Source organism: Lithohypha guttulata, assembly GCF_036872675.1.
Source record: "Lithohypha guttulata strain CCFEE 5908 chromosome Unknown scaffold_1, whole genome shotgun sequence".
NCBI lineage: Eukaryota > Fungi > Ascomycota > Eurotiomycetes > Chaetothyriales > Trichomeriaceae > Lithohypha > Lithohypha guttulata.
This window is the reverse complement of record NW_027042750.1, coordinates 5,822,811-5,850,127: the sequence shown is the minus strand read 5'-3', so window position 1 is coordinate 5,850,127 and position 27,317 is coordinate 5,822,811. Positions and strand designations below refer to the sequence as shown.

The 27,317-nt window shown below is 48.6% G+C and overlaps 6 protein-coding genes across 6 annotated transcripts; 3 read left to right on the top strand and 3 right to left on the bottom strand.

The window, feature by feature from the left end:
- Positions 1–421: 421 nt before the first annotated feature.
- Positions 422–3,742, top strand: LTR64_002138 (uncharacterized protein; the record flags this gene model as incomplete). The annotated part of the gene is made up of 3 exons (XM_064896511.1): positions 422–1,299; positions 1,351–1,917; positions 1,957–3,742. 3 exons carry the CDS (start codon positions 422–424, stop codon positions 3,740–3,742), a joined length of 3,231 nt encoding a protein of 1,076 aa, XP_064759198.1.
- Positions 3,743–4,503: 761 nt separating this feature from the next.
- Positions 4,504–5,341, bottom strand: LTR64_002137 (uncharacterized protein; the record flags this gene model as incomplete). The annotated part of the gene is made up of 2 exons (XM_064896510.1): positions 4,504–4,841; positions 4,936–5,341. The coding sequence occupies 2 exons, from the start codon at positions 5,339–5,341 to the stop codon at positions 4,504–4,506; spliced, it is 744 nt and encodes a 247-aa protein (XP_064759197.1).
- A 7,790-nt stretch (positions 5,342–13,131) lies between these two features.
- On the bottom strand, positions 13,132–15,089 carry LTR64_002136 (uncharacterized protein; the record flags this gene model as incomplete). The annotated part of the gene is made up of 3 exons (XM_064896509.1): positions 13,132–14,422; positions 14,468–14,834; positions 14,876–15,089. 3 exons carry the CDS (start codon positions 15,087–15,089, stop codon positions 13,132–13,134), a joined length of 1,872 nt encoding a protein of 623 aa, XP_064759196.1.
- A 1,088-nt stretch (positions 15,090–16,177) lies between these two features.
- LTR64_002135 (uncharacterized protein) lies at positions 16,178–18,179 on the top strand (the record flags this gene model as incomplete). Its single annotated transcript, XM_064896508.1, has 5 exons — positions 16,178–16,402; positions 16,450–16,750; positions 16,803–16,912; positions 16,962–17,374; positions 17,423–18,179. The coding sequence occupies 5 exons, from the start codon at positions 16,178–16,180 to the stop codon at positions 18,177–18,179; spliced, it is 1,806 nt and encodes a 601-aa protein (XP_064759195.1).
- A 2,205-nt stretch (positions 18,180–20,384) lies between these two features.
- Positions 20,385–23,798, bottom strand: BBC1 (assembly of actin patch protein; the record flags this gene model as incomplete). Its single annotated transcript, XM_064896507.1, has 1 exon — positions 20,385–23,798. The coding sequence occupies one exon, from the start codon at positions 23,796–23,798 to the stop codon at positions 20,385–20,387; it is 3,414 nt and encodes a 1,137-aa protein (XP_064759194.1).
- A 520-nt stretch (positions 23,799–24,318) lies between these two features.
- On the top strand, positions 24,319–25,104 carry LTR64_002133 (uncharacterized protein; the record flags this gene model as incomplete). Its single annotated transcript, XM_064896506.1, has 1 exon — positions 24,319–25,104. One exon carries the CDS (start codon positions 24,319–24,321, stop codon positions 25,102–25,104), a length of 786 nt encoding a protein of 261 aa, XP_064759193.1.
- Between the last annotated feature and the right edge of the window lie 2,213 nt (positions 25,105–27,317).

Sequence of the window (27,317 nt, the reverse complement as noted above, 5' to 3'; positions counted from 1 at the left end):
TGTGCTTTACGATTACTCGAATCTGCAAGACCAGCCCCACCTTGCCAGTTGTCAAATTGTGTGTTGACCGTCTTCAGTGACCCCATGCACAGACTCGAACAAAGTACCCTACTGCATGTCAATTGCATGCTCCAACCACTGCAGGTTGCACGGCGGAAAATGTTCGAAGCTTGAGCTACAACATGATGTGGGCACAATTTGGCCACAAGAATTGAGCTCAACATCCTTGCTTGTTCGATGCTTGTGCACATGCCTGCTTGCTCTGTCTTCCTTGCCATCGTTGATTCGTCCTATTGAGCTTGGATAGCAGGACCTCTTCACCTGAGCTTCACCAGAACACTCAATCTCTCGCTCTCGCCCTCACTCGATACGATATCCTTCCTCCTACCACAATTTCAAGCTGCCGTTTCAAACAGCCATCATGGCGAGCGCTCTGACTACCCTGATGCGGATGATATGGCGACCTGCCCCAACAGCACCTGATGGCAAGACCGACTTACACGCTGCCGGAGGCGTGTCAGATGAGAAAACGTCCGTATTTCATGACCTTGTACATCTGGGCGGTAGGAACACCAAGACAATGGTCCAGGCATTCAACACAATTGCATCTGGTGAGCCAATGGACGACAAGAAATGGCTGCTTGAGAATGCCGTGGCCATGTTACAATCGCTGCCACCAGGCAGTGGGCTAAGTGACAAAGTTTCGGGTGGTTTCATCAAGATGCTATGGCACGATCTCCCTCACCCGCCTGCGGTTTTGGCTGGTCCAGAAAACCGATACAGAAGGCACGATGGAGGAGGTAACAATCACTGGGATCCTGAAATGGGCAAAGCTGGCTCTCCATACTGCCGAAGTGTTACCCCAGCGAAACCCAAGGGCCCAAACTTGCCTGATGTCGAGCTCGTGTTTGAGAAGCTACTCAAGCGCAAAGGCCCTTTCAGACCACATCCATCTGGCTTGAACAGATTGTTCTTTTCGTTCGCGACCGTGGTCATTCACGAGTGCTTCCAGACTTCTCGAACGGATAAGTGGATCAATGAGACCAGCAGTTATGTTGACCTCAGCACATTGTATGGGAACACAGGCACAGAGCAGAAGCGAGTCAGAACGTACGAGAACGGAACGATACATCCAGACTCTATCGCCTCAGAACGAATCATGCTCATGCCACCTGGCGTCGTTGCCGTTCTCATGATGTTCTCGCGACACCATAATACAATAGCCTATTCACTGTGGTCTGTCAATGAGGATGGCAAGTACGGTGACTGGGATGATCTTACTGAAGAGCAAAAGAAATGGTAAGCAGCTGACCTAAGAAAGACGTGATTTGAACTGAGTTTACTTTGTAGGCAAGACGAAGACATCTTCCAACTCGCACGAAACATCAACGTCGGTTTCTTTGCTTCCGTTGTCCTGAGAGACTACGTCGCCGCCATCTTAAACACTCCCCGTGCCGACTCGGAATGGTTTCTGGATTTGGGCGCTGAGATCAAGCAACGAAGTGAACGTGTCGAAAGAGGCACTGGTAACGTCGTGTCGGTAGAGTTTGCTGTGCTCTATCATTGGCATGCAGCCTTGAGTGCAGCAGATGCCGATTGGATGGAAGACCTAGTCAGAAAACATCTTCCAGAATTAAAGTCCATGGACGACATGAAGCCTCACGACTTTCACAAAGTTGTCGGTGCTGAAGCAGAAAAACTGAAGGCAATGCATCCCAAACAATGGACATTCGACAACTTGAAGAGAGGTCTCGATGGAAGATTTAGTGACGCAGATTTGGGTAGAATCATTAAGGACTGTATCGAAGAACCTGCTCATGCCTTTGGTGCTCACGGCACACCGGCGAGTCTGAAAATTGTGGATCTAATGGGTCAGCTACAAGCTCGAGGTGTCTTCAATGTTTGCACGTTGAACGAGTAAGTCAAGAGCCACCAAATTACGTATATCACTAACAGCTCCCTAAGGTTCAGAAAGTACTTACATTTGAAGCCATACGAGAACTTCATGCAGTGGTGTGAAGACGAGGAAACTGCTCGAGACGCTGAGCTCTTGTATGGACACATTGACAACATGGAACTCTATCCAGGATTGCAAGCAGAGTGCACAAAACCACCAATGCCAGGCAGTGGTGTGTGTCCCGGTCAGACGACAGGACGAGGTATTCTGGACGATGCAGTTTCCTTGGTACGAGGCGACCGTTTCCTGACATACGACATGAACAGTAGCACGTTGACGAATTGGGGAGTATCCAAGATAGCCGGTAGCGTTGCAGGAGGCTCTTATGCAGGCATGTTGCCAACGTTGCTGTTTGGTGCTCTTCCAGGTGAGTTCACTGGTACCTCCTCCTACGCTCTCCTGCCATTTTACACTCCTAAAGCGGTTCGCGAGATCCTCGAGGGCAACGGTGTGGTACAAAAGTACGACCTTCAGCGACCTCCCACGAACGTGACAAAGATCGTCGGCATCCACACACAAGAAGGATGCAAGAGAGTCTTCGAGGATCGTGACAACTTCCGTGTCATGTATCAGGCTGCCATCAGGAATTGTACAGATGGACACGACTTCATGATTGGATGGGATCAGCAACGACGACACGACGAACGTTCGAACCTTCTGCACCATATTTTTTTCGAGCCAAACTTCGAGGCAAACGTGTCCCAGTTCTTCCGCACTCATGTTCGACAATTGATCGAGAAGAATTCCCTACAATACGCAGACAAAAGGAACTCAATCGATATTGTCAGAGACGTTACTAATGTCACACCAATCTTGTGGCTTGCAGAGAGGTTTGCCATTCCTTTGAAGACAGCAGAACATCCAATGGGGTTGATCACAAGAGCTGAGTTGTTTGATCTTTACCTGGTCCTTTTCATGTACCAAAGCTTCAATATTTTGCCTCAGAATGAATGGAAATTGAGGGAAGGCAGCATGAAAGTAGCACCGATGCTACGAAAGATCCTTGGAGGTCATCTTGCAACTCAACAAGGTGGTTACAAGGAAGTATTTGCTGATTACCTGGAAAAGGGATCAGCTTATGAAGTCAAGCCTGATGCTGACCGCCTCTACAAAGCCCTGGCCAAATCTGGTCTGCCCAGTGGTGACCTTGTAGGTGATTGTATCGGCATGGCTGCGCCAGTCGCTGGCAATCTTACTCAACAGGCTTCGCTTCTCATCGATTTGTATCTCAGTCCAGGATACGAGAAATACAAGGAGCGCATCATCGAGCTCGCACATCGAGATGATCCTGCATCTGACAAGGAAATGCTCGGCTTCGTGTATGAAGGCATGCGACATGCTGGTGTCGTGCCCGGCTTGCCACGTGTTGCAGCACAAGACATCACTATCACGGATGGTCAGCGTGGTCCAATTCGCATCAAGGCCAATCAGACTGTTCTGATTGCAACCTCAAGAGCAGCCATGGACCCTGTGGCATATCCTAACCCAGAGCTCATTGACCCACATCGACCTATCTCCAGCTACATACTTCTTGGACATGGATTGCACTACTGCTTCGGAGCACGTTTGGTTGCTCCTTCTCTTGTGCCAACCCTGAAAGAGGTCTTCAAGCTGAAGAATCTACGAAGGGCACCTGGCAGGCAGGGTGAATTTACCACACTCGAGCATCATGTGGCTGGTGTCAACATGAGAGTTTACCTTGATGCGAGTGCGAGGGAGAGCCCAATTCCGACTACATTGACATTGATATACGACAGAGAGCCATACATGAATGGACATGCATGATCACAACGCAAAAGCACTGTCGAGCAAAACGACAAAAATCGATTTGGTACATTTTAAGGAACATGCCTCAAAAGGGAAGGTATATGGCTTTTGAAATGGACGTTCTCTTCAGCTTTTGAGATCTGATGGCCATTACTGGATGGCTATTTTGAAAAGTTGTATACTGAAATTTTACGCTTGGTGACAATGGACACATCCTGACTGATGCTTTCTTCATGTGGTATCTTGGTTGCTTCACATGATGTCTGTGGTTCAGAATCCTGATATTCACGTCTTACGATACATGGCACTAAAGAATGTGTTTATGATGTACAGTGATAGTCATCGATGCTACTGCACTAGTAGACGACCAGAATATTACGCACTATCTGAATGCGATGGTAGATAGTGATAAGCGTAGACCAATGGCTCACTGTAGCAATCATTGTGATTCTCCAATGCCTTATGAGGGATGATCGATGCTATTGTTTGCTATTGAAGGCAGTCGTAATGGCATACATATTGACGACCAATATATAGAATGTGGAAATCATATAATGAAGACGTTGACCTCGGGTATGGTCAACTTCTTGAATCTATTGTCTATCTCTATTCTATGCACTTCTATAGCTTTTTGACCTCAGTGTTCTTACAGGATGTTCCGGTAACCTGATATCAGTCAGACTGATGTCAACATTCGTTTCTCTGTATGCCTTGCAATACCATCAAGCAGCGCAAAGCAGAGGCATTTGTCAAACGAACCTCAACGGAACCCAATTGCCTCACTTGACCAATGTGGCCCAGACCAATTTCCCACTAGCAGCCGAGTCCTTGCTTTGTGGCTCTGCTGTTACAAACCGGCAAGAACGAAACGTAGTATAAAGCGACCACAGAAACGAGTCCTGCTTCGCATCCACGTAAGTTGAGCCAAGTAGGGGCATGACAGCTTTGGTGGCTTCTTCGGCATGATAGAATGGTATCTTGGGGAACAAGTGATGAATCAAATGATAGTCGATGATTTCGTGGAAGAAATGGCGCCCGATGAAACCGAAGCTTCGGTCGATGGTGCCAAGCGCTCCTTGAGTGAATGTCCAAGTAGCAGCTGTATAGTGTGGTACATCTGGATGAGTATGATGTAGATATGTAATCGCAACTGTCGGACAAAGTGAGTCAGTGCCAATGGTCACGGGTTTCATGTGGAAAGGTCAACTTACCTATCCAATGGTGAACCCACAAGTAGGGAGCAAAATAGAGGAGCATCATTGTCGTAAGGCCATTGTGCTTTGCTACGAAGTAAAGAGCAAGCAAAGTGAAGAGGATACCAGCATCTGACAAGAGGATGTAAAACTGCTGTGATGGTAGGAAGAGCCGACTAGATATGGTAAAGTGAGTCATATCTGCTTTTGTTGCCAGTTTTCTGCCATTTGGCAAGCTGTCTTTGCCGGCAGTCACGTTGAAGAACAAGTATAGTTGCCATCCAATCAGCTGATGTCGTGTCAAACGTGCAAGTGTAACCAAAGGACTGTCCTCCGCAAGATCCAACAAAAGTTCCAGTCGTGTCTTGTCGTCAGTGCGGATGTCTTCGAGTATTTTTGGCACAAAGACAACATCCTTCGTCATATGTCCAGTATATCGGTGGTGACGAGCATGTGTAGTTTTCCACGCGAAGTATGGAACCAGCAGGAAGGAATGTAGTAACCAGCCAACAAAATCATTGAATTTGCCATGCTTTGAAAAACTGCCATGCCCACACTCATGCCCAAGAATCCAGATTCCGGTACCAACACAGCCTTGCAAAAAGCTGTAGAGCGTCCATGCCACGAAGCGTAATGACGAGCTAGGGAGCAAGTATATGTTGGAGGCAAGATAAACCAGAGTTGTGAGATAAATGATGTCTCGTGCTAAGTACGAGATGGATGTCCGTACTGACGATTCAAAACACTTGGGCGGGATAGTGTCTTTGATTTGCTTGAGACTGACGTGCTCTGATTTCTGAATATTTTGATCTGACACAGATGTAGAATCAGAACACGTTGTAATGACCAGATGAGAACAGCATACCTTCTTCCATTATCATGCTGATAAGTTGTGGATGATCTATCTACGATACAGCGACACAGGAAGTATTTGCATGCTGATACTTGATCGTTACGTTCCGAAGCATACTATATACGTTGAGACAGAGAGAAGAGCTATGGTCACTTCGAACAAAGGGATGAGGCACTATCATCTTAGCCCAATCGCCAAGCTCGGGAAAGCAGGTCCTACGACTTCGATGTAAGGTCGTCCAATCATGTATCTTGAACCTCAACGTTCTAGACAATATTGGGGACCATTCCAAGAGCATTTGGGAGCTCAAAAAGCTTGTATTTACTTGGCGCAAAGATAGTGAATCTGTCCAAGCGACATCGCGCGATTGAGGGAGAAAAAATTCCACAATGGTATCTCCAGCAGGCGAAGCGCAAAACAATTCACACGTGTCAAGAGCGAGAGTCCTTCTTACACATCGCATGTGCAGGGTCTTGCTTTCGGGAAAATCCATGCTAAAATGACACCACCCACGCCATATCGCGGGTAGACCTGTATCCGCAGTAAACGCATTTCACACTTACAATATTTTCAAGTGTCATACGCCAGAGGATCAGTTGATGCAATTTTCACCACATCTAACTGTTCTCCCTATGTGCTGTGTTGCAGGCTCGATCTGTTCGTGTGTCCAAGCTCAATATTGCAAGGATGGTTGTGGCCACTTCCCATTCGAGGTTAGGGTTGCCTAAGCCGTAATTGCTGTGATGTTGTTGACCTAATCGTCCATCAGTTTTGTGTTAACGAGGGTCGGATAGATAACGAGTTGCAGGAGGGGAGGCGACAGGCAGGAGAACACTAGCAGTCAGGTTAGCAGACGACCATTGGGTTCGATCTGGCGTGGTCATGACACATCTGATATCGGGCTACCTCGCATCTGGATCTGCTGAATGGAAGAAACAACTTCGTACAACCTGACAAGGGATCTGAAAGCACGAGTTCAGCTATGAATGTCGACTGGCAACAGAGTAGGTGACAACAACGCGACTCATCAATAGTCGGATGTTTCTGGCCACACTTGGAGTTTTTGGCTTCGGCGCAAACCAGACGAATTGCCATAACCTCAGACCATAAGTGCCCAACTTGGCAAGAGTGTCTTACTTCTGTTCTCGATCAAACTATGTTTTTCCCTCCAGTGCTCATGCAACAACGTTCCAAGGCGAGTTGCAGGCATAGATTGATCTGTACGATAAGTATGAGCGGAAATATGACTTATAGCGTTGGCGATACGACGAATATAGTCGCAACAGCTTCTGAAGCGCCATTTAATTCCGTGGAACCTGGGGTGAAGGGAGGAAAACGATCTCTAGATACACCTTAATGTCGTGGTTGCCAAAATCGTAGAATTTGAAAGGAAAGTGCTTCACAAATATCGCAGCCAGTGTTGTCCGCAGTTACGGTTAGGCATAAAGTGTATATTGGCTAAGATTCCACCGTAGCATCATCAGATTCAAGTTTCTTATTCACTGCAGGATTCTGGACATCGAGACGGGATGAATGTACTATATGCGAGAGACCTACTGGCTCAATCCGCTTTCGAAGTAATTTTCAGAGTCATCCGAACCACTCGGAGGCCAAGAGCATTTTCAAGGCTCGTGGATCCAACGTCTTCGATGGTGGTACACGCAGGAAGTAGGGCAATCACTCCAGCAAATTTATTCAAGCCCAAGGATCAATACGAACGTTGCCCGCTTACATACATGTCTGATCGAGAGATACGGCTAAAAGCCGTCCTTGCAATGCTAAGGTCTCTACTACCGCACGTGCATCGGTGTTCGAGGATCCGCTGATTGGGTACCTATATCTCTGAAACACAGTTCAATGAAAGATAGCAGGCCCTGCTGCAATTGCTGCGAGTAACCACTCTTAAAGCATGTGCTTCCTTACTTGAAAGAGATCCTTTCGAATGAACGAGATTGCACAGGCAAGTCGAGTCCTCAGAATATAGACTGCAAGCCTGCCCAACTTGCAGTGGTCATCGGAAGTATCAATCAAAACTTGCGCATAACCAGCTATCATGCCCTGCTGAAGGTACCATGGTCTGCGAGTGATCGTCTATAAAGTCTGACCTTGTTGGTCAATACCGCAGGTGCTTCACTTGAATCGCAGTCAAGCAAGCATTTCTCCGCTAAGACACCAAACCTTTCCTCCAATATCGAACTTCATTACATATAGTTCACACGAATGGCAGCCTACCGTTCCTTCTCATGCACAACGAAACACGATCAGACTTTTGTGATTGTCTGCCTTGGCTTCTTCGGTGCTTCACCACCAAATTTCCTCCATAGCTGAGGAACGCAGAAGCAAGTAGCAAAGAGGAGGGAACAGGGAGATACATAACGGTCGATGAAGGTCATAGCCGCGATCGGAAAGAGTACGGAACATGCGCACGGTGACTTCGAAGTGTGACGCTGCTAGTTGGTACGAGAACCGATTCAAATTCAGTCTGCCTATCCTCACAATTCCGCTAAGATGTATAGAGGCATGCCGCATACATTTCAACGCAGCCAATACCTGCAAGAGATTGTGCTGAGTATGGGCGAAGTGAGTTGAATTTATTGGCAGGCGCATTATTGACTATCGCGCCAGTGATGTGTCCGTCCGTCCGATCAGTACAATCTTTCGAGATTGGCGAGAATGACATCGTCGCCTGCAGCTCGATCGTGGTCCCATATTATCGTAGTGCTTTACACGACCAAGCCAGGCTTCAGATGCATTGCTCACGATTCTGCGGTAGTTGTTTTTGAATTGAGTGCAGGTACGACTACTTGGCGCTTCAAGGCACATTCATGTCTTTCGTGATCGCGAGGCCATCCAAAAAGACTGCTGAAGCCATTTGCGATCTCGATGTCAACAGGCAAGCGAGTGGAAGCGTTTAGTGCTCGATATCCTACCTTCAAGCCCACTACTGCACCTGCTTCCTCTATCAACCATGTTGCCTCCCGTCGTGGTCCCCAACTTTCATACAACATCTACTATCGCGGCTTCCTACCATCTCTTTCAGGCATAACAGCACACGTCTCAATCGATACAGCTAACGTTTAGACAGCATCGCTTTACTCGAAGCCGACTCATCCACGATTTTGCCATTTCAGGTCACGTTCAACCTCAATTTAGTGACGCCACGCACTCTGAGTCACACGAAACGCCTATGCAAGAGTAGCTGTCACGAGTAGCACCACCTGCCAGTGTATGCGAGATGCATCGTCTTTTCGACCAACCATATACACTGTTTTAAGGACAATACCTGTCCTGTGCTCAAAGTAGGGACGTGAAATAGTTTCAACAGATCTCGTCAGGACTGATAACCTCTGCAAACCAGCTGATGCTCAAACTTTGTGTCCTCCGACAAGAGTTCCCATCACTTCATATGCAAGCACTGCCTATGTAGGTACCACAAGCATCGATGACCAAATCACCACACAGCTGCGGAACTGTCGTGCGTTTTGACGGGTCATCACTGATCATTCTCTACAGCGGCTAAAACAGACACGTTAGGGTTGTTGTTCCTCCAATATTGAGCAACCTGACTTTTCAAATATTGTCGTGGTGCCAAATGCTGAATACTGCTGTAGAAAAAGGGAAACCGTGACATTTTAAAGATGCTGGACCAGAGCCCACGACTGCCTACAATCTGATTCAGGCTTCCTCCCCACTGTTGTGTGAAACACGGACGTCATGAGCTGGTCCTGAACACTGACTATGTTACACTTGCCCTACATGTCGTACTTGATGTAGTGAGCCATACTACTAGGAGGAGCTAAATTCAGTGCCATCTAAGTCAAAGAGCATCGAGAGAACGTGTGTCGGAATTTCCATGGTTGTCAAGGAGGTTACAAATTGGCTATTCCTACAGTTTCGCCATCGACGCCAAGGATATGTAGTAGACTGTGACTGAAGAGAAGCTTTTTCCGTTCGAATAACGTCGGACTTCTGCCAGGGCCAAGATCCAAAGAAAATCACATCCCTTCGGCCTGAAGCATGACTTCGACGAGCGATGCAAGCGTGCGAGAGATTTCCCAGTGCCCAATTCGCTGTAAAAGATCGACAAATCCGTACAATGGGCTTAATCCAATCTCCAATGAAGAGCTGCCCTTTGCCTCCTTCAACAGCGAAGCAACAGCAGTACTAAAAAATCGAAATTCGGGAAAGTCTAGAGGGCTATCGTCGCCACCATCACTATACTTGGCGTAACAGAAGAGACAAATGATGCTGGAGAATGCACATCTGGGAATATGGATCGCAGGCTCAGAACTGAGAGGGAAGTCCTCCAGATTTCTCTTGATCATAATTGCATGAGCTACACATCGTTTTGCCGAGGCAGACTTAGCCCAGTCTTGAACAGCTGAAAGATCAGTAGCGTCAAGGTCCGGTCCATCCCTGCCTATGCTCCTTTCGAGGAGGTCCATATTTGAGTGCAACAGGATGAAAAGGTAATGCCAGAGTATTCTGATTCCGTTACGCCATGGTCCGGATTGTGACGGACGTAGGTATTGCTCAAAGAACAGAAGCAAACACTCCTGAACACCGGTCACGCTAGCCACAGTGAGCGACTCGTTGATGCGTGCCTCAACTATCTCACAACAAACGTCTTCTAGCACAGTGTAAATAGTGAATTGTGAAGGCTTTTGGTGTGACATAAGGCGACGGTGCAAATTCTGTGGAAATACAAGCCCTGATTGTCTCTGCGGAGTGTATGTGGATTGGTTACTCTTCTCTTTGTACAGCACAACCCATTCTTGAGCGCTCTGCGCAGCGAACAGAGTATCGTTCGCGACTTGGGTCATTCTTGAGGCAGATGGCAATAGTGTCTCATGACGGAGAATGCTTGCTATTTCGGCATCATGAATGCGCAATCCAAGGGCGACACGTATCTTCTCCTCATTGTGCACCCAGATTTTCCAGTTCTTGTCTAGATCTAGGTCATCGGACAACAGTGCATGTTGGGTTTGAAAGATCTTCATTCGCCGTGCCCACGAAATGATCGTGCCATGGAAAGCATCTACAATTGATAGATGTTTGGCTTGACCAGAGAGGAGTGCGAAAGTCTGGCCAATGATGCTAGCTTGAACCATTGCCAATGCCTCCTCAGGTCCACGTCTAATCAATCTGTCCCAATCAGCCAGTATAGCCTTATGTAGACGCTCGAAGAGCTGGGTTCCACGTTGGTAAGCACTAGGATAACCTGTAAGAAGGCTTCCTACGGAGCAGATTGAGAGCAGAAGAACGGCATTTGTTTTTAAAGGGCGGAAGGTGGGGGCATGAACAATGGGAAAGAGATGGTGAAACCGTCCAAAATAAGACTTGACGCATAGGTTCATGAACTCCACTGAAGGTAGATTTTGATCGAGTGAAGAGATTTGAAGCCTACGATGGAGTGACTGCCGATAGTGGTCATCGATCTCACCATGACGTGGCATTGGGGTCATATAGCCTGACTGGGCCTCATACTCATCATCAAGGTGAGTGTACCATGACTCCTGTAGGTCCGCAAAATGCCTGGCACTCTTGTAAGTAGCAGCAATGTTGAGAGGTCGTGTGTTGGTGTCGCCTAAGTCAAACGGCCAGCTGTGCAACAAGTCGCTGAAGTTTTCGTAAGTGAGCCAATCTTCAGACTCTAAACCTGTACTGCCTTGCGGCAGAAAACTGGGAGGAAAGGTAGCCGTCAGATGTTCGTGAACTGGATCAGAGTTATTGTGAGCACCTTGTTCAACAAAAGACCCGATCGGAATGCTATAGTTGCTCATGAGTGTCTTGCCAGAGTTATCCTGTATCATGTCCATATGCTCTTCCCCATGCTGATTTGCCAATGTTGTCAACAACGGACTGGTCTGCACAGCTGAAGTATTAGAATCTCCTCCACAATCACTGATGTGAATAGTATGTTGGTCTTTGATATGCCTCAGGAGCGAATCACTACAAAATCAGCCGGATAATCACAACTGTAGGGACGTGAACCATACTTTCTCCCATACTTTTTGCCACAATGATGGCATTCGAATGGTTTCTCCTTAGTATGCGAGCGAATATGCCTTTGAAGATGCTCGGCCTTCGAGAATGCTCGCGCGCACGTGGGACATTGTCGCTTGTTCCGTGCGACGATGACATTGGCCATTTTGCTGCCGTGCGGGACTTTCTCACAGAAGAACTCCAGGATTGATCTCAAACGAAAGACGGGGAAGCCAGGTTTCGTCGAGGAATTTTAGCGAGCCCCGCATTTCCCCGAGAAGACTTGATAGTTCCGTTTTCTGGCACATTAGCTCGATAGAATTCAAAAGGGGAATACACGAGTACTGTATCTTGAGTTGTAAAACGGTGGAACCTTGGTTGCACAAGCTTGGTTCACCGCCAGGAGGATCCATGGTAATAACCATCAGTGAAGACAATGTGGGTGACCCAGTTCTCCGCAGGTTTAAGGTCAAATTCCGGCTTGTGAAGCATGCTCTTACAGTCACGATCATGCTTGTTCAATCTGCCAATCATCAGATCTACGGGGTATTGCTCAAACATCTTCTGCCGATGTCTATGTCCTAGGAAGGAGATTGATAGGCTTTTGGACCAGGCGAAGTTTTTGTTTGGGGGGCAAGACAAAGTCCCGCATGGAGCAGATCTTGTGGGGCAAGCCGTCGTCCTCGGTGTGGCACATCTGGGCCAATAAACCTTTAGGTCCTGTCTGCGAATGCTTGACCCCCTTCCCCAACATATGCTGAATTACCTCCACACGACAAACACGCCAATCTGACCACGGTCGAGCAGTGTTCAATGCTTAACACCGCAGGCATAAGATGTCGGCCCTTGGGGACTTAATCAACGAGCTCGGGGTCTAGATCCGAGTAGAGCCGCAGGCCAGACTGAGGCTCTTTCTCGCTGAGGTTCCAGAGAACGGGTTCGAATTGCAGGCCAAAAGTAAGACGGCGACAGTGAAGGATTAATTACTTGACCCATATCACGATGATTAGATTGTCGTACATAAGGTTCCAGCGTCAAGAACCGGTAAAGACAGTGTCACGTCCCGCTATGCAACCACCTAAGACAGAATAAGTTATAGTCGACGCTATCTAGTACGCAAAGATACGGATAAGGATTATATAGTTGTGTCTGGCTTAATCATATCTTCCAACGTCCTTCGAATTGCGGTACCTTGATTGCCGAAGGAATCACCTTGAGAGAGGAGAGAGGTGGCAATATGCGCTAAGTGCCACTATGGTGGTATGGTCACCCATCTCCAGTTGTTCCAGACAAGTGTAACTCAGCCTGGATTGTTGAATTTAGTGGCTCTGTGCCGAAATGAATAACGAACTGTGCGTAATGCTAGTACCGCCCGTTCAGCGTTGCACTAATACATCCACCAAGCTATTGAGAGCATTTCTTAGCTCCTGTGAAGTCGCACATGCCGTATAGATGTATCTATCAGGTCTTACCAGCACAAACTTCATGTTTCTGACCTCTTTCGATATTCTATACGGATCATAGTACTTCGGTGCTGGCCTTCCTTGGCACAGATCTATTTCAGCCGCGAATTCCTCGGCAGTGGCAATCCTAGCGATGTGTATACCGCAATGCATCAACTTTCGTGAACAGGCAGAACCCATTGTGCAGTCTTGAATTAGAGCTACCGCCTCGTCTGACTTCACAAACTCATTCTGTGGCATGTCTTTTATTGCCAGTGTAAGCTCTTCTGCCTCCTTCTCTGATGCTGGTAGTATAAGTACTTGTAGAAGACCGTCTTTTCCCGGCGCGAAGATGAGGTCGTCGCTGAATCTGACAAGACCGGCTTGGAAATCCCAGGCATAGACCTGTGGCAACAAAGTTCCGCCGCAACTGCCGGGCAAGAAAGGCATGCCTGCCTCATGATTGTACCGAACCATACCTTGCGCGCGAGCACCCTTCTCTATTTCCCTCCGCCATCTCGGAACAAGCTGATAGAGCCACAAATACCAGTCTCGAACGAAAATCGTGAATGGATTGCTTTGCGTGACATATTCACCATTTTGAATTGTGGCAGCTAGTGATCGGTCCAGCTGTTGCTTTCTCTCCGTGTACCACGCTTTGATCACGTCAGTATGATTACCTTGAGGCACTTGTCGAAGCATAGCCAACCTCCAGGCAAGGCCCAAAGCATCTCGGAAACCCGATGAGATACCCTGTCCGCCGAAAGGTGGGAACACATGTGCAGCGTCTCCAACGAGAATTACTCTGCCCTGGGCCCATCTATTACAACTGCGTGCTTGAAAGGAAAATGCTCTTGATCTCAAGACTTCGATACAGTCTTCTGGGTAATGCACGTCGTGACGCATTCCATAACGGGTACCTGAATGCGTCAGGTACGGAAAAATGATTTTCTGAGTTTCCTCCAACGTCGCCATCTTGACCTCATCTTCGCCCTTGTGTACAACAAATTCAAACCTCCACAATTGATCAGTCTGCAAACCAAATCTTCCACATACGGCTGGTCGTTCAGGATTGCAGAGAAAATTAAACTCCTTGGGGAAGAAGAGGTCATAGACGTCTGTAGGTGTATAGCCTAGTTGCCAAAGCGGGAAGTCTGGGTGGGTTTTAGGGGTAGGAGTCGTGACCTTCCAATTCAATGCAACCCACGTTTCCTCATAATTCGTGCTAATGGTCGTAAGTAGGAGACGATCGATGTCAGCTTACACGCACCATTCACACTTGTTCATGGTGATACCCTGCGGTTCGAGATATTTCTTTCGCACATAGCCAGTCTTGCCATCTGCACCAACAAGGAATCTGCTTTGAATCGATGTTGCTTGGCCTTGAGCATTGATGTAATGCACGGTGACACACTCACTGTCCTCGCTGATTCCGGTTACTAGGCACCTGGATCTCATCTCGGAGTATGAGTTATCAGACATCGAGTCGCGAATGGCTCTTTCGAGTGCTGGTTGTTTATGACATATGAAACCAACGTGCCCTGTGCCGCCTTCACTCGTACTGTAATCCATAGAAAGCAGAGGTCGTTTAGACAAGTCTTTATGCACTCCGCTCAAGAAGTTGAATCTCGTCATGGCTGAAAATATTAGCTGTGTCCACCATCTGGGAACGACATACTGGATCCGATTTCAGTGAAGACTTTTCCATATGCACCAATCGCTTGCAAAGCGCGAATGCCATCTTCGTCAAGCGCGATACCACGTGGATCAGTAGTGATATCAGCTTCTTTTTCCAAAACTATATTGGGAACACCTGCTTTCCCCAGTAAAGCAGAGAGTAGTGCTCCGGTTGGACCTCCGCCAACAATGACGACGTCTGTCTGCTCTGTCATATTACAGGGAGTGAATGAAGGAAATGGACAACGCTAGTTCTCAACTTTCAAAGATGAGACTCGTTGTGTCGTGCCATCCAATGCTCAATAGTGTTATCTGTCAGAACTATATTCGGTTCAGATAAGATCGTAGGTAGATGCGCAACCTCAGGGGTCATTGCAGTCGTCCGAAGTGCACATATGTGTGGGAGTGTAGTACGTTGGAAAAACACGCTTTCTGTTGATAAATGCTGGAAATACAATATCCCTCGAAGCTTGCCGTGTCTCTCCACAAATTCATAGTCCCACGAGATGTTGCGGGGCATCTTTCAGCACACATGCAGCACCATGTGGGACATTACCCTATTTCTCGACAGCTGTTTCACATGAGTCGATGCAACAGATAACCGAGGTCTTGAGGTGGTTCTTTCCTTCTTTTCTTCTTCATCGAGATCTCAGGCTACTGCCATCAAGTTTGAAGCGCGCAGAGGCGTCATCTGGGTCATTTTCATATGATTCTGCGTTGCGCATACACTGTATGAAGGGAAACAAACTTGCAGGCCTATCGACCTCCCTTCATGCTGAGTTGAGCTTATCGCATGATATTCCTCGCACCAGTATAGATCTCGTCTGAAGCCATCTTGTGAATTTCTTTGTAGAGAATCACTTCGATCAAACTCTTTCCCAGATAGTCTACGAGCAGGAGGAGGCGAGACCATACCAATTTAGGAACATGCTTTCTCCGCAGGGTGCCTGATTAGATCTGTGGGACTGGCGTCCTAAGATTCAGCCACGGGGTGGACAGCAAAAACTTCCAGCCAATCTCGTTGCAATTTGTAGGCTATGTGCGTAAACTCTTCCACAGTCAGCCATGTGTCAGGCTCCAGTTTCTGCAATATCGGTTGGTGCAATTCGAGGCCCACCACGACTGAGGTTCGTTAGTTTCGATCTAGCTTCTTCCCCGCAATTCACGAGTAGAGTCAAATAAACCCAGGGTTAAGTCCTTCGGTTCCCTTATCATCATTCCAAGATCGTTTCTCAACGAATATACGAGCAAATATTTGTGCTTGCCTGTATTTTACCAGTGCTCTCTCGACCAAATCGAAAGTATGGGCGCACAGAGTGACGTGTCTGTACACAAGAACGAGATCAACTCATCAGAGAATAGCCCAGTAGAAGTCAAGCACTTAGAGGATGCAGCGGCTCAGGATGGCAACCTTGTCTACGACGGCGATGAGGAGCCTGAAATTCACATGCGGACGTGGATAGCGTTGGCCGCGATGTTTCTGTTGAATTATGTTCAAGTCATCGCCCTTCAAGGCCCTCCAGCAGTGGTGGGTAGAACTGAACTCGATACTGTCCACTCACTAATTGTTTGCAGCTCTCGTACATCGGCAAGAGCCTCAATGGTACCCAAGCGGAGACTTGGGTGCCTAACTCCTTATCACTCGTGCAAGCAGTTGTGTCTCCTTTGATCGCGTCGGCCTCCGATACTTTCCAAGCCAGGAAGACCATCTTGGTTGGGAGCTCACTTGTCTCATTCGTTGGGGCAGCTATCGCACCTGGATCGAAAGACATATACAGGCTCATTGCTTCTCAGGTTTTGATTGGATTTGGTTTCGCGTCAGTACCACTCGCATACTGTGTTCCGAGCGAGATCTTGCCTAGGAAATGGAGGCCAAGTAAGTGACAAATCATGGCGCTGATCTCAAGTACTGAAAACATGATGCTTAGTGGCTCAAGCTGGCATCAACATTGCCGCGGCTTTAGGAGCTATCTCGGGCCCTTTAATGATCGGAGCCTTGACAAGAGGGGACATTGAGAACGGATGGCGCAAGTTTTACGTGAGTTGGGTTGCTTGATGCACATGCCGCAACATTAATCCGTTCTCAGTGGATTCAGATGGCTGCTTGGGGACTGACCGCTATCGGCATTTTCACCGGATACAAGCCACCTAAAAGACATACACGACTTGATCACTTGACCTTCTATCAGAAGTTGGGACAGCTCGATCTTCCTGGCTTCGGTCTCTTGACTACTGGGCTTGCCCTCTTTTTGACTGGCCTCAATCTCGGAGGTGGCCTTTATACCTGGACGAACAGTCGTGTTCTGGGCACGCTCGTCGCTGGTCTAGTCATCCTTGTCGGCTTCGGGACCTATGAGTGGAAGGTGACCAAGTCTGGCATTCTGAACCACGAACTCTTCCGTGGTGGCAAATCTGCTGGTCGCACTTTCGCTCTTTGCATTTTTCTCATCTTCATCGAAGGCGTGTTACTGTTCTCTTACATTGTTTTCTATCCTGTCATGTGAGTAGCCTACTCTACAGCCAGCAAGGCACAACTAATTATGAACAGGAGTTCAAATCTCTTTGAGACTGATCCGTTCCTGCTAACAGCTCGTTCACAACCTTTTTGGGTAGGTTGCTTAGTTACTACAGTCCTATGGGGCTACTGGAGCACACGCTTTCGAACCATCAGATCGCCTCTCTTTGCCGGATTTTTACTTTTTACTGCCGGAATGGTCGGAATAGCCACCATTGAGCCAAGTGACAATTTCAGTTCACTCGCTTTCGCAGCTCTTGCTGGGGCTGGATTTGGTGCACCTCTAATCTTGATTATCACAGGAGTACAACTGTCGACTCCTCACCATTTAATTGCAACAGCTACAGCAGTAACGACCTCATCTCGAGCTGTTGCGGCCACAATATTTACTGCAATATACGCTGCAGCTTTCTCACAGCGTATTCAGGACAAGCTACCAGCTTATATCGCTGCTGCGGCGCAAAGTGCTGGCCTTCCAGCCGCATCACTTGATGCTTTTCTTAGTGCTTTCATGGCCAACGATCAACGAGCTTTGACACAAGTCCCAGGGTTCTCGCCGTCCGTTGCTATAGCAGCTCTCGAGGCAACGAAGCAGGCCTTTGCAGATTCACTGAGGGTTATTTACATCATTGCTGCCCCATTCGGGATAGTCGCCTGCGTGCTTTGCCTTTTCCTAGGTGATTTGAAAAAGACTATGAACTACCATGTGGATGCACCTGTGGAGGATCTTCACGCGAAGAGTCAAGGAGCGTTCTCAGAGTCTACAGTCAAACCTGTTGTGGGAGTATGAACGAAGACTTCTATATTTGCTACGGCAATATACGTCAGTGTCTTCACAGTCCACCTCCTGACTTGAACAAATTACGAGAACCAAGAACGGGTCCTGGCTATTACCATCGACGCTACCCGTTGCTGTTTCGCAATACATACTGCCAATGAATATTGTTTCACAATGGCGCTTTGTCCTTTAATGCCGGGCCAGTAGGTGCTGTCGAGTCATCTTTTCACAATGGACACTATCTACATATCCTTGTGCTTCGGTGCCCATTATTCTCCAACAAAGCCGCAGTAATACAGAAAACTAGATATTTAAACATACGCCCTCGGCTAGCCTTCAGGTGACAATCGATAAAACAGATCGGAAGCAGCAGAAGGAACAAATTATCAAGCACCGAGGACATTATAAGAATCCAGCTTACTATACCAATATCAAGACCACATCAAGACACTCGAACGTCGTGTCTACATACAAAGCCAGATGCCTGAACGTAGCATGATTACCGACAGTTGCGACTATCAGTCGGATGGCGAGATCCCAACATCGTCTTTTGACGCAAGCCGTCACGTTCCACCAAGAGATGCGCTCGGTAGCAGGGCAGTTCGTCGGCAGTGTCCTCGACACGTAGTAGCAGATTCAAACAGTGACGATCGAATTTGGGCTCGCCTCATGAGGTCCGCCATGGAGATGGGAGCATACAACCCTGACTCCACAGAACTCGAGACCATTGACACCATTAATTCCTCCAATTCTTCACGTCCTTTGAGCATGACGTCTGGGATGGCTCCCAGCCAGAGTGCACGAACTCACAACAATGCTCCTGCAGTACGAATTAGTGCAACGTTTTCTACTGCAAGCACTCTCGTTAACTCACCTTACGGATTGCCTGGCGGTTCCATTTGGTTCAGACGCTCGGGATGCTCGTCCACCAGTATTGTTCGTGACAGCAGTCATTCTGGGACCCGTAGCTCAGGCTCAATTCCATATTCGGAACAGGGATCGTCTAGTCCACGAGGAAGCTGGTCATCACTATCACTGCGCAATATGCGCATGGGCGCGAATAGTTCACGATCAAGCAACTTCAGCAGCAGACACGAGATTGCAACGTCGCTTAATAGTATGTACGGTGAAGGCAGACCAGGAAGTCCATCGATACCTGTTAGCAACAGCAATGTTCCCTCTGTCGTGGACCCCAGGCGCAGTGGCAGCTTCACATCGATACAATTCACTAACACAGGTAGGGCGACTATCTCCGGCCGCATAACATCAGGCCTACGGGATCGTCTTAGAAATGTTCGCTCACGCCTTCGCAGGCGGGGCTGAGAGTCTTCCTTCGCCAAGGCAGGGCACAGAGACACAAGGTGAGGAGGTCTAGAGAGATCTTCACGATCAGATCTCAGCACGAATTGCGTAAATGGACTTTATATCTAGCTAGTCAACACCAGAAAACGAACAATCAGGTTTGTTGTTATGGGTTGTGTTGTTTTTTTCTCTTTGCTATTGATGAAAGTAAAGTCGCTGTTATGTGAGGTTACGTAGCCAATGCCTCCTTGACACAGGTCGATCCTGACAAATGTCCGACTTTGTAGGCATGACAACACCATGAACGATAACAACACCGACATGCAACAACCAGCCACAAGCAGCTGCGAACTACATTGCAAAATCGTGCTGCGCAGATTGCTGTAAAAGCCTCTTCCTAGCACCGGAGTATGAGTCAGAATCTCTTCAAGTGTTTGAGTTCCGTACGACAACCTGCCAAACAATAAAAGTGTGTTAGTCGCTTGGATAGAGCGTATCGAAAAGCGCAGAGATATATTATGCAGCATGCGGGCTTGTTAACATGATGAGGGAAAGGTAAATAGGCTCCTCGACTGATAGACTGAACTCCCCATGAATTTAGCAATTTGATTTGATTTGATGTGTCGAATGCCAGGTACTATAGTTCGTTTCGCCGTAGTTTTTCCTCTCTTTCGCAGTCGTGGTTCAGGACCTGTGGTCATGCTCGGGACGGCTACGAGTGGATCTGTGATCTCGAATCTGTATAGACAACGTTCAAACATCAATGTGATTGAAGTCAAGCAGGTGTTTTCACGGCGTGATATTTGAGCTTCTGGTGCTATATTGGTAAATTCCACTCATGCACATCCAAATGCAAGCATGATGGCGTTTTACCTATGCAATACTCTCACACAAACCTGGTCAAGCCATTTCGCTTCACCCGCTGCCCCAATTCACCCAACTTCGCGGCATGACCCTCCACACACGTACCTCACCACTCTTCAGATCTCCGACACGATAGCTCTCTTCGCGAACTTTACTCTTCTTGCCTTTTTCTTGCACGCCTTGCTCCCATGCCCTGATCTTCTTCTTAGTACCATCCCAGTCAATCACAACAGCGACGTGAGCACCGATATCCTGCGCATACTTCTGGTGTAAGCCGCCTTTGTGGCCAGCGAATTTTGCGCCACGAAAGGTGATAATATCACCAGGTCGGATTTCATCATGCTGTTGAGTGCTAGCGTTGGCCAGATTTGCATAAACGAGCGCACCATAAGAACGAAGACCAATGGGTAGTAGTGCTGTTTGAAGAGGACGAATGAGGCTGAGAACAAACTCTTGTGCTGTACCTTCGCCAATGGTACTACCTAGAGCTTTCTCAGCTGACTTGGCTATTTGCACGCCAAAGCTTTCGGAGGCGGATTCAAGTTGGTCTTTGCGCGGTGGCATGGGTGGACGAGAGTGACTTTGCTCAAACGAGACATGTGTCGGCTCATGAGAGTCGTAAGTTGCGTTGACAGTGGACTGAGAGTAGTCTTGGTAGAGAATGTAGATATCACGGGACACAGAAGAACGACCCCCACGTTTTTGAGTTGTGGATGACTCGACCTCCCAAAGAACGTCCGATCGATTCAGCAAAGACGGTGGCGGTGTATTATCTCTTATCCACCACATTGAGGATTGCGCAAGATCTATATCTGCAGCGATGAAACCTTGATCCATGCTTGGTCTCGACACATCGGCTGATCTGCGGCTGTTACTGCGGCCAAGCTCGATTGATCTGCTCGGGGGAGCGGCAAGTGCACCAGACATAGATGTTGATTCAGGCTCCTGATGCATGTGAGCTTGGTGTGGTGGCAGAGGCGGAGCTGCTCGCTCCATCAGAGGAGGTGCATGATGAGGCACTTCGGGGGCTTCTTCTTGATCGTCGTTGTACTCATCTGTGGCCTTTCTCAGATCGGCTACCACTGGGCCAAGGGACTGCTGTGAATACCGATATGGATCGTAATCGTCGTTGACCACTGGCGATTGCGGGACTGGTGGAGGAGCAGCTCGTGGCAACTCAACCGACTCTCTTGGTGCGACTTGTGGCGGTGGAACTGGAGGAGGTGCGGCTCTCGGCACATCTAGAGACTCCCTGGGTCTAACCGTCGTTGGCGGTAACGGCGGTGGAGCGGCTCGAGGTGCGTCGAACGAATCTCTTGACCTCTGCGGAGCCGCATCTCGAGACGCTATGTTTGGAATTGGTGGAGGAGCCGCACGTATAGTGCTTGTCCTGTCTTCTGTGTCATCGCTCAATGTGCTTTCTTCAAGACTAGCCTCTCTGTGATGCGACTTACGAGCATCTTTGTGTTTTGCGCTAGAAGCGATATCTGTGTCATAGTCACCGTCGTACTCGGTTACTTCATCCTCACTATCATCTCTGAGAGGCGATACGATGCTGGACTGGTTGGTGGATCTTCTGGGAGGTTGCTGACCTGGCGGAGGTGGAGGAGGAGCCCTCGATTGTGGCGAAATAGGAGACGTTGGGATAGGTGGTACTGCACGTTCTTGGGCTGATGGAGCTTGTGATTGGATGAGAGGTGGTGGAGGTACAGCACGAGAAATGGCAGTTGGTAAGGGCTTTGCATAAATTGATCCATCATCATCTTCGGGCTCAAGTAGTGGAGGGACTTCGGCTCTCGCAGTAGGTGGAGGCGGAGGTGGTACAGGACGCTCTCCAGGGGATTGCAAGGGCTCCGGACGAGCTTCAGGTAGGGGTGGAGGCGCTCTGTCACGCGGCGACAATGGCTGAGACCGCTCGGTTGATCGTCTGGAAGGTCTGTGTGAGACATAGTCCTCTGGTTGAGCTGCTTCTTGATGAGCCTGCGGGGTAGGTATAGCAGGGTCGACTTCCTCATCAGAGTCTATTGGTGGAGCAGGTTTCGGTATTGATTTGTTCTGCGCCATTCCGGGAAGAGCCATGATGGGTATAGGAGGCGCTCTGTGTATATTTTCCACTTGTTCTGATTCTGGATGTCGATCCTCCCTTGTGGATTTTGCTCTCTTTGGGACAGAAGCTGCGCCAGCCCCACCCCCAAACATTCCCATCATGCCCATTCCACCGCTCATCTTGGCCATTCGTTCTCTTAGCTCGCGTCTTCTTCGGATCTCAGGATCCTCGTCCTCTTCTGCATCTTCCTCGCCCACTTCCTGCTCGGGCGGAGTGTCGTTCACAGCTGTGGGCGGAGATTTGATTGACTTTGGCCTTGGCCTCTCTTCCTCAGTCGATAAATCTTGAGGGTCCTCGGTATCTGCAGCACCCGAATCGTCGGCATCATTAGTATCGCTAACTAGTTCTCGGGAGGGCAGTGGAGGAGTGTTCACAGTCTGCTCTTCCAAGGATTGTCGACGTTCCTCTTCATGTCGTGGTCTTTCCGTAGAAGTTTGTTCAAGCGCAGCACCTTCCTCTTCTACCTCAGGAACGGCATCAGATGACTCAGTTCGAGACTTGACAGGTCTCTTAGGTTTCTCCTTTTTCTTGGTGGATTCAGCTTGTCGCTGTGCATTTTCAAGCTGCTGCGCCTGCAATCTTGCGATCCGCTCTTTTAAGGTTTCGGTCTTGGGTTGATCTTCCTCTTCTGTCGTGGTCCTCTCAGATACCACGACTGGAGGAGGCACATGTTCTTGTTCTTGCTCTTCCATTTCGGGCTCCTCCTCCCTCCTGTAAACTGTTGGTGGTGGAAGATCTCGTGGTGGAGGAACGAACGCATTTCGACTTGGTGGTGGAGCAACAAACGGCTTCTTGATAAAGGATTGACCAGTTGCTGGGGGTTTGAAGGGGGCCACAGGCGCAGCAGCTGGCTTGTTGAACGCAGCTATACGATCCTTGAAAGAGGACGGCTTCTCGACGACTGGAGGAGGAGCCTTCTTTGACGTCATTGGTTTTGGCTCCTCTACAGCTGGAGGTTGTGGCTCGACTTTGGACGCCGGTGTAGGCTCGGAGAACTGCTTAGGAGGCTCGATCTCAGCCTCTCTCGATGGCTCATATGCTGCAGGAAGGGCTGCAATAGGCGAATATGACTTCGTCTCTATCCGTGAAGGTTCAGGCTCCGTGGCTGGTTCAGGTTGAGGAGCTCTCCTGGAGACTCGAGCAGGTCTTGTAGGTATCGCGGGTTCGTATTTCTCTACGAAATTTCTGGGAAATATACCTTCCAACTTTTGACCCGCTGAGGATGTGTAGTCTCCAGTATACCAATCTGGATCATCGTCCTCCGTTACTGTGATAATCTGACCATTCTCGAAATTGAGGTCGTCCGGCTCTTCCGATTTGTATTCGTACACCGCTTTTACTTTAAAGGGGACCGTCATTGCGCCAGCAATTGGAAAAGTTTGGTGTTGACAGTCGCTGGTTTGTGGATTCACAAGAGGCAGGAATGATGCAGGAAGCGGTCGTGGTCGTGGTCGTGGTTGCACTTGTCTTGATTGTGCTTCGAGGATGACGCAGCTTATGCTTCTGGCCGCCTAAGCTGCAGAGGGTCGCACGTGAACAAAACAGAGGCAAGACCTGGAGCTCGAACGAAATAATCTATCACGGTAGAAAAACCTATGTCCGCACCGTAACAAGTCTATGCTGTATCATTTGAGAGCATGGTGGTGTTTTACGAAAGACCTGACAGCTACATGTGGATGAGAGATTGCACCCCGCCGCCCACTAAAGTTGTGGCTCCCACAGCGGTGTCAGACTAAGCTTTCATCAGATGTGTTAAGTGGCGTTTAGCGTGCTACTAGCTCTTTACATTTCTGCGTCGCAACTGCCACTGCTGAATTATCTGTACTTCTGCAATAGTCTTTGTAAGATTTCATGCCATGCCATGCCATCTTGACAAACATGTCTGTCAATGCCAGTACACGCACTCAGTCAAAAAAGACAGGCGACAGTGATGCAAAAGCTGCTGAAGCTCAAGCCAAGGTTGCCCGAGTTCGTGCAGCCGCTGTACAACAGGCTCTGAGCATACAAGAGAAGAAAGATCTCCAGGCCAGGGTTCTCGATACTATCATTGTCGCATTTGATCTCCCTACTGACACATCTACTGACGCCGCTCACCCTACAGTCGCAGATGCAAACACCTTCCGAGAAGCCTTGTTACTATTTCGACCTCAAGACCTAGACGAAGTTGTGTCCGAACGAAACATCGACAACCGATGTGGTTATGCTTTATGCAGGAACCAGAACCAAGCAGCAAAATTGAAAAAGGTCTGGGATAGCGCAGCTGGGAAGATCATAGATAAGCAGATCGATGGAAAGTGGTGCTCGACGGAGTGCAAGAAGAGAAATGCGTATGCTCGAATGCAGCTCAGTACAGAGCCTGCTTGGCTACGACACGAGCGGGCTGGTCAGGTCCAGCTTTTGACCGACGGCCTGCCCCATGTTGACCTGGCGGCTGACAAAAATGAGGCTGAGGCAAAGGGAAAGACAGCTAACCAGCAGGAATTAGCATTGGAAAGAGGGGAAAAGCAAGCGATCAACACGGATGACATTGCCATCTTCGAGAAAGAGAGGACGAGACCCCCAAAACCACCACAACCGACCCACAGTATTGTGGTTGGTGACATCCTCGAGGGACTACCCATTCGAACCGCAGGCGCTGAGAAGAGAATGAGCCAATATCGGTGAGGGTCCATGTACCGTATGCACAGACAACTGGTACAGTGCTTACGGTACGCCTTCCTGAGTCCGACCCCGGAGATAACAGAAGGGACAATGTTTTTTGATTCGTCGCCTGCACTTTGCTCGACATGAATCGTTAGGTAGTTGACAAAGAATTGCGCAAAAGGAAGAACGCACCAAGATATGCAGCGAGGACATGCGTGTAGCTTCCAGCTACTTCCTCTAGCTTGTCTCCATACACGTGGCGCACAGCCCTTTGGAAGACACTAGAAATTATACGCCATTTGGCAGCCACTACTGCAAGTCGTCTCAAGGCCCGGACATCGTCCAAGCGGCTAGCAATTGTCAAGTTGTGTTTCCTCGTACATCTCTGCATGTTGACTGAAGCCGAATGCTTGCAGTCTTTTGCAGGGAGCTGTTGTAGCCTCATGGGACACGAGGCAGGCGGTGTACAAACCAGCTGCGTCAATACCAAACGAAGGTAGAGGAAGATTGGCACAGACGGTCTTTCTACAGTGGCAGATTGCCTCGTAATGTGCTCCAATCATATGGGATACTAGCAATGATTTAATAAGCACAAGCTGTTCGCGCCTAGTCATGTTCCTGGCGCGACCGACCATTCTCCGCTTCACACATTTCTCATCTGGTCTGACGGAGAACATGCTGGAAAAACAAGGAGAGTCGTTGGTGTGGTTTTAGGTTCCAGGACGTGGCTTGGAAGGTAATGTAGAGGATAATTTAATTGAAGAGCCTTGAATGCATATAAAGGTACCTACGTTACAGTTCGAGGTTATCCTGCGTCACACCCCAAACAGTCTGCCAATGACAGAACAGGTATCAGTATGGAGCACGTCTACAGCACCATACTGCGCTGTTACAAAGTGAGAGCTATAACTGGTGTGCATGGATCCGTTGAACTATTTGCACTACATTTCGATTCTTCCAGAGCCTGCCGCTCTTCGCGTTGTCGACAATGTATCGACAATCGCTCGACTTAATTGACATCGGCATGCTTTGATCAGTGCAGATAACTATTTTGGAGGAAGTGCCCAAGAGCATGACCTATCTGTGACTCAAAGACTTCGTTGAGACCGAATCATTGTATCAGGAGCGTTCACACGACAGTCCTTCTTCGACTGGCCTCGTCCGTTCCCAATCGAGCTATGCATTCAGATTGACGAAGAATCACCAAGCTGCCATCCATCCACACCTTTAAGCGTCCTCAACGTGGGCGAACACGATTCCTCGTTGTCCTTGCAAACGTTGTGGCCACCATATGTCAGCAGCAGCATTAACATCAGATCAAGCAATACCGGCAATGCATTTCCAACTAACACGAATTCCGTGATGCATTGCTCTATCCTCACTTTGCTAGCAGCTCTCCTGTCTACAGCGATAGCACGCGCCCGCAACGTTCGCTCGGACAACGGCAACCATCTTGCCAACAAGATTTGCATCGGATACCAGCGTCCAGGCCCTCTTCATTGCGTGCGTACTATACCCACTGTAGTGACTCTTCGAAATTGATGAGTCTCACTTCACATCATGAGCTCATCCTTTGTTGTTTGCGCGAGCGCACTGGCTCAGTACGAGCAATGCGTTGCCGATGGCACGTCTTGTATCGCGGCCAAGCCTGGCACTGCCACGATTGAGAACGAGATAGTTCCCCACCTATGTGTTGATTGGGAAGGACACGTAGGTATGGGCTAGAGATGGTATTAACTCACCAGACGATTCTTCGGGGCTTTTGGGGGGATGACTCTCGTCTTGGGCAGAGGACAGGGTCTCGAAGTATTCGCGTACTCAATTGCATGTCTGAACATGAATGATGCCGACGAAGTGCTAGCATATGAGAGTTTCACCTAAGACGTTAGCCTCACCATCTTCGACTTTCTCTCGAGGACCTTTTTGGCTGCAAATCTTGCATGCACTTCAAAATTGCACAGATCAGCGCATCGCCACCTGCAGACAAAGTGTATGTGATACTGTTTGTGATACGGCAGTAGTCACGTCGATCACCGTTTGTCCAGCCGATTGACCACAGCGACCGGTCCAAAGTCCCAGCTAAACACGATCGAGAGTAGTAACCAGTTGTTGACACGACTTATGTACATCTCTCAAGTCTCTTCTCACTAATGCGACAAAAACTCTTCGATACCTCCTTCTGCAATATTTCGTGTGTATTCCTATCGCAAAGCCTCCTGTCTCGTTTTCGAATG